Source organism: Falco naumanni, chromosome Z (genome assembly GCF_017639655.2).
Source record: "Falco naumanni isolate bFalNau1 chromosome Z, bFalNau1.pat, whole genome shotgun sequence".
Lineage (NCBI taxonomy): Eukaryota > Metazoa > Chordata > Aves > Falconiformes > Falconidae > Falco > Falco naumanni.
The window spans coordinates 62,243,051-62,255,995 of NC_054080.1; the positions used below are offsets into that span (position 1 = coordinate 62,243,051).

Consider the following 12,945-nt stretch of genomic DNA (forward strand, 5'->3'; position numbering starts at 1 on the left):
TGCATCTGGAGATGCAGTGCAGCACGTTATGCAAATTAAGAAATTTGTGCAGAGCTATTTGATTCCACAGAACTGACATTCCGAAAAAGAGCACTTCCACCCCTGCAAAGGAAAGGTATTTCTTCTGGATTTATAAAATAAAGACCCAATTAGAAAATGCTAGTTCTAACAAGTATTCCCTACCAACCAGATAAACCCCACAGAATATATAATTTTGCTGATAATTCATTGAACAAACATCACATACATTTTCAATGAGGAAAAAAAAAAGTATGTTTACTTAAATCATACTGAAAAATGCATAAATGAGGGATTCTCATCTCATGTCTTCCCTAACAAGTTTACATAAAAAAACCCTACAATATTTCTTCAGAAACACCCAGCAAGTCACAAAGATACTGCTCCATTTTTCAGTGCCACATGAAGCTTTAATAGAAGGACTCTTAAGTATCAGTTTTTCACTTTAAAGTATACTGAAGCAGATCAACACATCCAAGCCCCTCTCTCCTCTGCCATGCTACATTCAAAAGGTGGTACCAAATAGGCACAAATGAATCTCATGTCATTTAATAAGGTGGTAGTTCTCCAAGAATCCTTCATCCTCACAGTATCAAGTGAGACCTTTGATCGAAAGTGGGTTTTTTAATCCACAAGACATCAATAACTCATTAGTAACTCAGGTTAAAAACTACTTTTTCCCTGTGGAGCAGAACCTCAGTAACCCACACCTATGAGATCCCTGGTTTGCAATTTAATTTTCTGCATTAAAAGAAAATAAAAAAGGCATAAAACCGCTTTCCTGTATCAGAAACTTCCTTCAATTTTATTTATTATGATAATTTTACCATAATAGCAATTGTTACCTAATATTTTTTAATCAATTAACGATTTTCTGATCTCATAAAAATAACTACCTTTCTGACAACTATCAAAAAAGTGATTCTTCCAAATGAACTTGGGAGTAGGAGGAAGAAGAGAGTGAGAAGGATGTTGTATGTGGCTGCTCAGGGCTCATCTAAAATAAGTCTTAAAACCCTCCTAGCCCTGAAGAAGAAACAGTCCTACCAATAGAGTATACATGACTTCATGTTCTTCTAAACATATGTGCACCTTGGAAACTCAACTCACTAAGCACACTACTGCCTCTCAGGTATGCAAAAAATAACCATGTCTTTCATGAATCACCCTCATTTCTGAACTCACCTGAAACTTTTGACATAGCAGAATGCAGTATGAGGTATGATGACAGGAAGCAAACTATAGAATTTCAATAGCAGATATGTTCCTAAGCAAGCAGTCAGAGCAATGCAGAACTATGCATCAGCATCTTGAATCTCTTTACTAAGCCTCAAAATATGAATTACCTTATACTTTTTTCCCATAAAATACTTAGCTTCAGAACAACAGCTGGTCAAGCAACACATATTTAATTTTCTTCAGTTTTCCCTCTGAAATATGTTTTCATTGTCAGGTTTTGGATGCAGAAGAAAACATCAACAATGGAAGTTTACTGGCTTACCTCCAAAAATGAAAAGCGAACAGAGGACTGCATGGGCTGCAGGGGCTTGTTGGGGTTGGGCTCAGGCTCCTTGGGGTGAGACTGCAAGTTAAAATAATGTCATCTCTAGTGAACAGAAGGTTTAGCAAGTCGCATGTGCGTAGGAGCTATGAAAGGAGTTTCGGTTAGAACCAAAACATTACCATCGTCCTGAATGAAGTGACTGACAGTAGCCACACAGTTTTTGACTTCAGATGAAATTGATTCAAATAAAAACAAGTATGAAATCTGGTGTTGGTGCATATGATTGACTATGTTAGACTCCCTCTGGGAACCACTTGTGTACAAAGTCCCCAGAGGGGGGAAATAATGGTAACTTGTTTCAAACTGTTAAGCATTCTGTATGAAACAGGATATATAACTGGGACATTTTTTTTTTAAAAAAAAATCTCAGGGTTTTAAAAAAGTTTTTGATATGAAAGCCTGATTTATTAAAAACAAAAGGAATACTAAAATTGATGATGAACTTTCATCAGCAATAAGAAAATCGTAATAAAGATCTCCAATTTCAGAGCCTAAAATTTGTGCGCTTAGTAAAAATTAAAAGCGCTCTAGCTAGGTAGCATCAATTTCCATTGACTTCACTATGAGATGCTCCCTCACAAATACCAAGTCTTTTATCCAGGTAATCAAGTATGGATATAAACAGCCTCTCCAAAGTAAACCCACACTTGAGCATCTGGCTTCAAAGGTGCCCTCAAGAAGCTGCCTCAAGCGCACCTACATTCAAAAGGTCTTTCAATAGAACAGTAGGCCACTGACAGGTTTCACTGATGTTCTTTTAAAATATACTCATGCGGTCACATGCACTTGTGCCCATAATACTTGCAAGAAAGCTTTTTTTTTTAAAAAAAAAAAAAAACAAAAAAAAACAACCACCATGTTTACTAGCATGCCTCTTGTTGCAATTAGCTGAAGTTATCTGTCAAAGAAACAGAGCTCTGCCTTCAGAGCAGACTGAGTGAAGGCAGAAGCTTACAGGGAACTTTTTCCAGATCACCTTCACAAAGATTTGCTCTGATGCATACCAGACCATTGCAGCCAGCCAACACTAGCACTCTGTCCTGATCCCAGTGGAGACACAGATGGACAATATGCTTAGCACAGCTAGCTCCAACTCTAACCCCTTGTCTTCAGCTGCATGACATGCCAGATTTTAGAACAATCCCATCAAGGTGTTCAGTTTTTTCTGAACATTTCAGCATGAATAGCACTACTGCTTCTAAAACAGATTAGGGATGACATTTTTTTGACATTGTACATTCTTTGCTTCTTGAGATGCTTTGGAGAGGACATGAAGTTTGGCAGAGACCTGCACTGAGTCAAAGGCGGGCCTGCTGTTAGCTTTCTGACAAGGCTGCTGCGTTAGGGCAAGTTCAGCAGCTCTGGCTGCCGGCTGTGCCTGCATAATCCCTGAACTAGGTGCACAGGGGCGCACGCTGCCAACACAGCCCAGCAGCTGGATATAAACTAGTTTGATTTCAGCTGCAGACTAGCTGCGCTAGCACAACAGTATGTCTGAGCTAAGAAGCTCCACTAAGAGCCGACTGCTCAATACATCACTGTGAAAACGGCTAAGCAGAACCCAGGCTCACATCAGTCAACCTGTGCAGGCCTGCAGACAAGGGTGTGGATTAACAGACTCAGATTTCTGTTGTTTCACTGGGGCACTCTGTTTGCCCTGCACTGGCCTGCCACAACACGCACTGGAAAGGCCTTTGTTTGCATATAAACAGCACAGGCTTGTAAAAAGTTTTTTTTGTACTTCTAAAGTGTATCTGCGTTGTCTCTTAATCTCCACTGCAGGTCTGCTGCAGCAGAGCTGGCGGTTTGTCCCTGTTCATTCGCTTGTGCATCCCCCTTTCGTTTGTCTGTCGGTGCGGCGCTCACTGACTATGGGCCAGGAAAGGCTTCTGTGCTGTACCACCAGTGCTCACACTGCTGTCCCCGGGAACAGGGGCACAGCAAGGGATGAGACAAAGGCAGGAGATGCAGACAGCCACCACTCACCAATCCCCAGCAGGATCAGAGGCAGGGAGGGGAGAATCCAGGTGGACGGAGAACTGGCACCAGCTGGCCAAAAGGCACTGGGCTGTGGCAGGGGGAGAGCGTGGGGACAGCTAGGGGCAAGGAATGTCATAAAACCAGAACAGTGAAAAGGAGAGGAGAAAAAAAAAAAAAACCAGGTCTGGCACTGAATTAGAAGAAGATACTAACTTCAGACCCCAGAATGAGATTCTTAAGTCACCCTGCTGCCAACAAATCCCAGTGACATCCAGCGGCAAAGCACATCTCGCTCCCTCTAGCGGATGGCAGACACACAGCAGGCGGCAGCCCTACGCCCGCTGGAAGTTACTTGGATTCGCCCTCATTTCCGTTACTGTATCACATCAGTCTCAGTTGGGGGGTCGACTCTCAGGACATTCAGTATCAGTTGCGCTCGTACTACGGATCTAAAAATTCCCACTGACTGACGACACTGGAGTGTCAATCCAGTTCCTCTACAGGACTTGATGTTCAGCTTTGCTTTTTTAAGACCTACAGATTACATGCAAAAACCTATTAAATTATCACAGTGCATATGCACAAGGCTGACAGGCAGCCTTAATTCTTACATTTACTAAATTTGGAATGCTTCATTTTGGAACCTTAATATTCTTTGAAAGAGCTTTCTGCAAGTAATGAATATAAATGTAGACATGAATATAAAGTAGATAGACTGTACTACTTTTTTCAAAAAGACAACGCAATTCTAGTCCCAATATTTAAACTTTACTGAAATAAAATTCATGAGAATCAGTGTGCAAAGAATATTTCTAGGAATAAGTTGGATTTCCCCCCCTCAGACATGTTCTTTTATAGATGACTGAAAATAAGAATTTGGGAGACATGACTTAAATCTGCATTGACTCAACCCTGATGAATCATGAGAGAACAACTCTGTGGGAATCATTAAGTGCCTGCAACCAAAATATGATACTTTACAAGTTTAGAAAGTAGCAAGTGTGATGACGAAAGAAAGTCTAATATATGAAAAAAAAATAAATATATCCAGAAAATGTTTTAGCAAAAACAATGATCAATGCTGAATTTAAAATACAATTAATTTTATCTATATTAAATACTGTCAAAATAGGGCAAAGCAAGTGTCATTATTTCAGGTTACCATGAAAGAGGAGGAAGCAGTAAACAATTACCTCATATTACAAAACCATGCACCTATGTTGAAAAAACAGTAATATGAATCATTTTTCATCCTTTGCAGTTAGTGATCTTATTCTCATATGATGATTACATAATTTGGTGAAGACTGATTTAAAAATATTTAAATTGCCACATCTCAAAAGGAGTTGGACACCATTTTTATGAGGTTCCTGATAAGACCCCTCCTCCAAAACTCCTGAGAAATTAATAATGCTACTTTTGTTCAGAAATATATCTAGAGCTTAGACCGCTCACAGCTAACACATTGCTCTCAGCATAACATGCCAGACTGAAATGCAGAATTTCTCTCTGACATTTCAGAAACGTAGTTCTGGGGAACCCAATATAACATCTACACTTGTTCCCTGGAATAAAGTGCTCTGTCACCTTCCTGTGATTATTACAATAAATTATTTGCTACACTGCAGACCTACCTATAGTCCTCTCTTTAATACATGGCACATGTCAGAGATAATACCTTTCATAGCTAAATAACTTTACTGCAGGCATCTGCAGCATTCAGGTGTTTTTTCTTTTCTCCAGCAAGAATGGGAAGTCCCAGGGAATACTAAAGGATCTGACGTAACCGTATCTATTTACCCAGATAAAATTAGCAAGTTCTCATGGTGACTATAACATGCATACATACATGCCTGACATGTCAATGTAGACTGTAGGCATGTACGTACAGAAATAATTATTCGGCTTTGACTAACAAATCTCGGGTAAACATATGCTGGCATTTATGAATAAAAGACTGTACTTACTATCACTATACATTAAAATTACGTATTTTCATATAGTTACTCCCTAAATAGCTGAAAGCACACAAATGAGTTAATCAGTTTTAAGTGCGTACCAAGTAAACATACTGCTAAATTAGGTAAACATACTTACTGCAGAGACTATCAGGAATCCTCCAGAATGTCAATGCAGTTCATTAGTGTAGTTACGTATGTAAAATACGTCGCATTCCTGATGGATTTTCAGGAACAGCATTTCTGTAACGCTTTAATCTCTTGCAGTACGCTCTATTATTCAGCAGAGATAAGAGGCCCTTCTAAAAGGCAGCACTGGGATAAACAAACAGTAACAGAGGGCTGGGAGAGCAGGGGAGAAAGACAAGACACCATGGCCTACTGACAGATTCCTCCCCTACGAGCTGACTGGATGCTCCATGCACTGAGATTCGGTAACTTTAAATATGCAGAAATGCTTTCTTTCCGAATGCACTGCAATATCCCGGCTCCGGGCTCACACATTTGCTGAAATCAACCGCAATGCATTTAAAACGTGTTCCTTTAACCTGGAGCTGCAGTGCTCCCAGACTGTCAGCACAAACGTATGTTAAACAGCTCCTGGTTGCACGAGAGCCAGCATCATGCAGAAACCATTAAAATATTAAAGACAGACAATACTTACTCCAAGGTCAGCCCTGGAATTTGTAGCCGTTCCCGCTGGGCTTTCATTGCTGTTATGTGTTACCACACTCTATTGTAACCATGACACACATTCACTGGCAGCATTCTGGCGATGACAAGAGAGCCAAAATGAACCACTATAAAGGAATGGACTAACGATCTCTTGGGGGCGGGGGGAGGACCGCAAGTTTGGGTCCTTCCACCCCTAGCTGTCACAAAGAGCTGCCGGCTGCCTCCCTCAGGTTAGCGGCAGCGCACACGGCGCCGATGATTTTATGAAGCGAACAGCACCTCCAGTTCTGCATGCCAAGTAACTCACCGCCGGAATCCTGCCGCACCAGCCACCGCGTCAACACACACACGCGCACACACTGCACCTTGGGGGAAGGAGAGGTCCCCCTCGCTACGCCAGCCCACAGCACAAAAAAATGCCTCTTCACTTAAAACAGTTTCTCTCATCAAATGTCAAACATTCGCCACCCCCTCTGATCCTGCTGAATAGGATTTAGCCATCTTGTTTAAGTCACATTATCCCTTTCCTTGGTAAACAGACAGGCAGTTTCTGCAGTAATAGAACAGCAAAGCGCTGAATGAAGGAAAAGGCTCTTCCCTGTTAATTGCCAAAGCATCTGAAGAACAAACATACTCTTGTAACACTGAGGTTAATACAAAAGGAAACGCTATCATCCTGGTTCTCTCATGGCTGCACTTGAATTTTCAAAGGGAAATCACCTAGAAATGTTAAGAGTGAAAGCCAGACCTAGAAATTGCAGAAAAGTGTATCAATTTCAGGTTTAATGGTAACTTCACTTAAGACTAAACCAGTATACAACAGTTTACAAAGACAGTTTTAGATAGAAGCCACTGTGTAGGATTCTGGTTTTAACATAATTCGATCTTTTTTTTTTCTTTTTTCTTTTTTTTTTTTTTTTTAAAATGTACTCTCCATTAGTCTGAGGTTATTCTTCTTCTAATAAAAAATACTGTGAATTGTTCTGTGAGGACTAGGGTCCTTTTTAATGCTCTATAAAACACCATGAAAAGCGAAGGCACTGTGCAAGTACTTACTTCTAGTAAATTAAGAGCTGGAATATTTTAGTTTACCTGCATCGTTCTCCTGTGCAATTTGCAATCTGTACGTCTTCCACAATGTCAATCACTTGATTTTATTTTTTGCCAGAGCTCTGGCCCTGCTCTGGACATGAACAACTTCCACAGACTAGTCAAAGCAAAGAATGAAATGAAGCTGCTGATTTTGGGGTCCCTGGCTCATTTTTGGAAGAAATTATTGAATTCATGGGTACAGAGCTGTGGGTTTCAGAGACACAGAGAAATCTGCTAGTCATGGAAACTGCTGAACTGGATTTGGCAAACTAGATTGCTCTTTCAACCACACAGTAGAAAACAACCATTAAATTATATAAATGTAATTATTTTAAATTACTAATAAATATCTCTTTTCCTCCTTCTACATATTTCTACCGTCAAGTATTTTAAATCTGTATTAGCCTTCATTTACAGATATTGAAAACAAAATTGAAGGATACACAGAACTATGCATTTCAATTTCTATAACGTAACAGACATCTGGGTTCTGATTACTAAGCTGAGGCCCCAGCAAGCATTACTAAGCCAAGCATCCTAAGGAAGTTCTACCCACCTCCCAGAAGAAAAATAAAAGATCTATGGGGTTAAATTCATGATCACAAATGGCGATGGGTGATTTCCCAGACTTGTAAAGGCACACAGACCGGTTAGCTGCACAATCCTAGTACTTTCAAAACACATTCTTCAAATCTTACTCAGAACACAGCAAGACATCATTTTTTAAAAAAACATTCTCCAACATGAAAAAATAGGACAAGAATCAACTATCTGAACAGCATCAACACTGAAACTATCAGGTGAAGCCGTTCATGCCTACAGGTTCTTCCATGACCTGACTATGGAGACAGCCATTTAGGAACAGAAATTTAACAAGCCAGAATCAGACTGTGAGCTATGACTACCGAGATTCCTGGCGCTCCCCTAGCTGCCAAGAACAGGCAGTCCCTATTGCCTTTACTCAGCACCTCTCAAACCAAGCGCTGTTCCCTTAAAAATTCCTCTGGTAAAATCTCTGTTGTAGATAATAAGATTTCTTCAGTCGCTGAAATGTCCTGTTTCTGACAGAGCCAGAAAATTTCAATAGGTAAACTGTGACTGTTTACACACCACACACACACATTTATGTAAGCCTTATGTAATGTTCAAAGGACTTAACTTTGTGCATACCAACGTTTATAGCAAGGTACTTCCCCCTGTTACTTTTGTGCATATTTGCACAAACAAGTAACACCAGAGTACTTAATTGCTGTTGTATAAAGCTGTTAAATTTCCACTGAAGGCACAGGGAGCAGGAGACAGTGTAGAACCCTAGGAAGACAGGCAGCTCCACTGAATCAGGAAGTACCCCGATTATTTCTGTACACAAACCACCAAAAGGACTAGCTTGGAAGGAGAAGGTATGCTTCCTTCAAAAGCACAATACAAAAATTGCACATATTACTCCCAACTGCCAATTTTAATACCGAGCTGGACGGAAAAGACAAATTCATAATCAAGGTGGGGTTTTTTCCACATGCAAAATAATAGTCTGTCACTAAACACTGCTTTACTGTGAAACAATTAGGCAGCAGGCACATTTTACCTGCAGGAAGACAAGACTGCCAGCTTGTCTTCTCTAACGAAGAATGAGCTGTCCTGGCAACTGGGCAGAGCAGCTTAAACATGAGCAACTGCATGCACAGTCTACTTTGAGACCATGATAATTCAACCTCTTTCCAGAGCTCATTTATGCAGGCAATTCACATTACATTAATGGTAATATTCTATGATAAGACTGAGCTACAGGTTTAGTTTGAAAATTATTCTGTTATGCATTTTGCCTGATCCACACAGAAGTTTGGAAAAATCATGATTTACTGAAAATGAGAGATGAATACATAAGCAGGAGATCAAATTCTGCCCACTGTTACAGTCTTAGGGTTTTTGCAGCAGGAGTAAATGATAACTGCTCCACATATCCAGGGGCAAAAAAGAGCAGCAATTTAACTAGATGAAGCCTTGCAAGTGAAAGCTGACCTCAGTTTTATCAGAACAATTGTTTACTCTTCATCTCAGGTATTATCACACCAACACATAGCTGAGGAAGCAAGTGGAAGTTAAAAAGGAGGCTCACTGTACCACAAAAGTAAATCTCATTCATTCACATAAAGCAACTGTAGTTTATTCCTAGGATAAATAATATTCATTATACTTGCAAAGATTACAGTAAGGTCATTGTCTCAAAGGTAGTGATTTAAGCATTTTCTTCATCTTTGTCATAAAATAGGCATCATGAGAGCTACTTTGTTGATAAAAGCAATTCCATCATTTTAACACAGCATTATTACTATAAAAGATTAAATTACCACAAATACTGCCTATCTGTGGTAATTAAAAAGTTTAATTTACCACGTATGAGATTTCAAGTTGAAATCTGCAGCACCTGCAAGTTAAAATGCTTGAATATTCACCTTAGGGCTTCTATTGTATTGTAACTACTGGAAGGAATTCTGCTCTTTTCTGTTAGAATGTACATTTGTTTCAGCAGGAGGATACTGCCTCTACTAGCAATATGACAGAGACCAGAAACATTCTCTCTTGGTACTAAATAGAAGTCTTTGGTACCTAAAACAAAACAAAACAGAACAAAAAAACCCCTGTCGCGACGGAGGGAAGACACAGTCACTCAATATGAGTGATCAGCAGACTTCATTTATTGTGCCTTACAGTCACCTTTTATGCCTTGTTATAATTAGCTCATACGTATTACAAAAGTTAAGCTCATTATTGGTTAGTTGCCTAAATACCAAGCCCGCCCCTGGTTTCTCTTCTGTAGCTATCTGTTCCCACCTGCAACATTCTTTCCCCACCGAAATCTTCCTGTTACCGTGTAACAAGAACAGCCAAGGACAGTGTATTTTTGCTTTACTTCAGGTAAGCTGAGAGCCATGTGCATCCAGCCAGCTGGACTATGTCTATGTGACCTTTTTCAGCTAGCCAGTTACCCACAAAACCCCAAACCACAAACAAAAAAACCCACAGCAGCTATTTCAGATTTATACAGCACATTCTTCTAACACTATGAGGTACGTAAGTATCAGACAAAGCAAAGAATAAGTAATGCTATACACAGCTGAGGAAGATGACAAAACAAGGAAAATGTTATTCCATGAGAAAAAACTAGTTAAACAGAACCAAATTCCTGAAGAACTCCCACGAACATCATCTGTTTTTTCCCCACCACCACCCTCTAAACACGCCAATCCCCACAGCAGCACCAAATATCCTCTGTTGTCATTTATGCCCCCTTTACCACCACACACACTCATTTGCAATTTAGTGTTCTTTTTATCTAGATTAACCTCAACATACTAACAAATTTTGCCTATATTGACATGACTTTTATAGAGAAAATTTCTCACGTGGAAAGAATCTCAAAGAGTCACAAAGAGCACTGAAGACTTTAATAATTGTATTCCTTTGCAAATGTAAACCCTCGTCTCCCCTTAGATAGTTCTAGAGACGAAAGCCAAATTTAAAAAGTGAAATATAAGACTATATGGCTCAAGTTAGTAATTTAAATCTTTACTGAAGTTATTGCTGGTTTAGTAATCTGAGATATCTGGTTAAAACCAAGCAAAACCAGCAAAGCACAACAGAATATTTCATTTCCTTGGAACACAAATCTGAAAGACCCTTTTCCATACCACAGGTAAGCAGTTTAATATTCTATGCTTTCAAGACCCTCCTCTTCCACAGCTGTCAACTATGCTTGTTTTTTCCCTTAAATGATGGTTACACACAGCGATACCATTAACACTACAGGTGCCTCTGGCTTTCATTAGTCTTTAACATTTAACAGCAGTTACACTGAGGCAACAACCACACCAGTGCATCCTTTGGCTCTGCATGCACTCTTGTCTAAGATTTTCCAAAGGTACTCAAGAGTTAGCAATCAAGTCCCAAAGAACAATGACAATGGACACCTCCTTTCTGTGACAGTCCTTAAGCCAAAGATGACCTAATCTGAATTTCTATCACCTAACTGCTTAGCACACCAGTTCAGATGTTTATGTACTTCCAGCAAACACAGTCTGTTTAGCAATGCTTACATAGACATACAGCATTCATTTCTACCCTTTCAAACAGGAATTGTATTGAAATTGTAACATAAAAAAAAAGTGCCTTGCTTTAAAGATAGTCATTATAATCCAGTGAATACAAGACTAAAGAATATTAAAACTGTAATACCAGCATAAAGTACTTTATGATTTTTCCCTGATTTTCTGCTGGTTAACCTGCAAATTAAGATAGGGTAGGTGCTGTCCTTATGGGGATGTTATGAGATTTAGATGTATGCCATGCTTTGGAGATAACATAAGCAGTGAAAAGGCCTGAATTCAGTAATACATTTTTTAACAGATTTCAGATTTTAGCATGGGCTAAACAATTTCAGAATGAAAATGTATTTGGTATATTTTATCTTGACTAATTTTTCCAATTATTAGATTGGAATACTCTTACATCACAGTTTTGAAAATGGAAATCACGGTGCCTTTATTATCCTGGCACTCACAGTTACTACTTGGTCTCTAGTCCCTTCTTCCTCATGAGGAGAAAAACAAGTATACCTTAGAGACAGAACTGACTGCAGTCTGTAATTCCACGGGCGATTAAGAGGCCTAAAAACACCTTCAAAAAGTCGCAATGACAGAAACAAATGCTTTTGTCCACATTTGCTATGTAAGCCAAGTTGGTGTTTTCTTATGCTTAAAAAGAAAAGCTGAAACTTCTGTTTGCCAGTTTTCAAGAGCGTGCTGAATTCCATCCCTGTGACAATCTATCCAGTGTGCATCCTCCCAGAGGATCTCAGACAAGCACTTGTGATTAGTAGTTCTGCAATCATCGTCCCAATGAAGTAACCTTTAAGTGAAACACACTTGTGTCACGATTACCACCAGCACTCGTCTGTGTAACTCAGTTGCACACAGTAAATGACTAGACATTCAAGTCCTGCACCACAGTTACAGATTTATTACAGAGTTGTTACTTAGGGACAATTTTTTTTCCTCGGTTTACTGTTGTACTGTACAACCTGTAAAGGGTAAGGTAACATTAACAATGTAGGTGTACATATACACATGCATACAGATGCATACATATAACATGCATCTATGTGTGTGTGTATATATATATTTACACATTTAGCAGCACTGTCTCCAGCATGTGATAACTTTGCATCGTCTCATGTCAGTGGGAAAATTTAAGATCTCAGGATTTGCTGTTAAGTCAGATCGATCAACACAGAAGCTCTCTCTCAATGGATCAGCCTCTAGTACTCCTCCTTGTTCAACCTTCTGCTGCCTTCTTCTGCTATAATCAAAACCTAACTTTGTGAAAATCTCTCAGATAAGCAGGTAAGTAATTTTACCATCAGACTGAATATTCAAACCTGAGACACTGCAGAATTATCCAACAGGTGGAAAGTAAAGTTATAAACCTGAGAACATTCAAGATCCTAACAGCTTCTTCATTGGTAACAGTGCAGTTTCTAAAGATGTTCTGGCAGGAATGATGCAGATAACAGCACAACACTGCTTCCTGCAATGTCTGAAAAGAAAAACACAGCACTACAGAAAAAGGGTGAAAAAACAAGCCCAACCTCTTTTTTGCATT

At 39.5% G+C, this 12,945-nt stretch overlaps 1 protein-coding gene across 2 annotated transcripts in view; it reads right to left on the bottom strand.

Moving 5' to 3' along the window:
* Positions 1–12,945, bottom strand: part of MAST4 (microtubule associated serine/threonine kinase family member 4) — a 272,663-nt gene that overhangs the window by 123,645 nt on the left and 136,073 nt on the right. Inside the window, exon 1 of one of the 2 annotated variants that reach the window (XM_040580144.1) lies at positions 6,185–6,285. The exons of the other annotated variant lie outside the window; for it this stretch is intronic. Within the exon in view, the coding sequence (XP_040436078.1) occupies positions 6,185–6,231 (47 nt within the window). The 5' untranslated portion in view covers positions 6,232–6,285. Of the gene's footprint in view, positions 1–6,184; positions 6,286–12,945 lie in introns of those variants that run through there. 2 annotated transcript variants of the gene reach the window in all.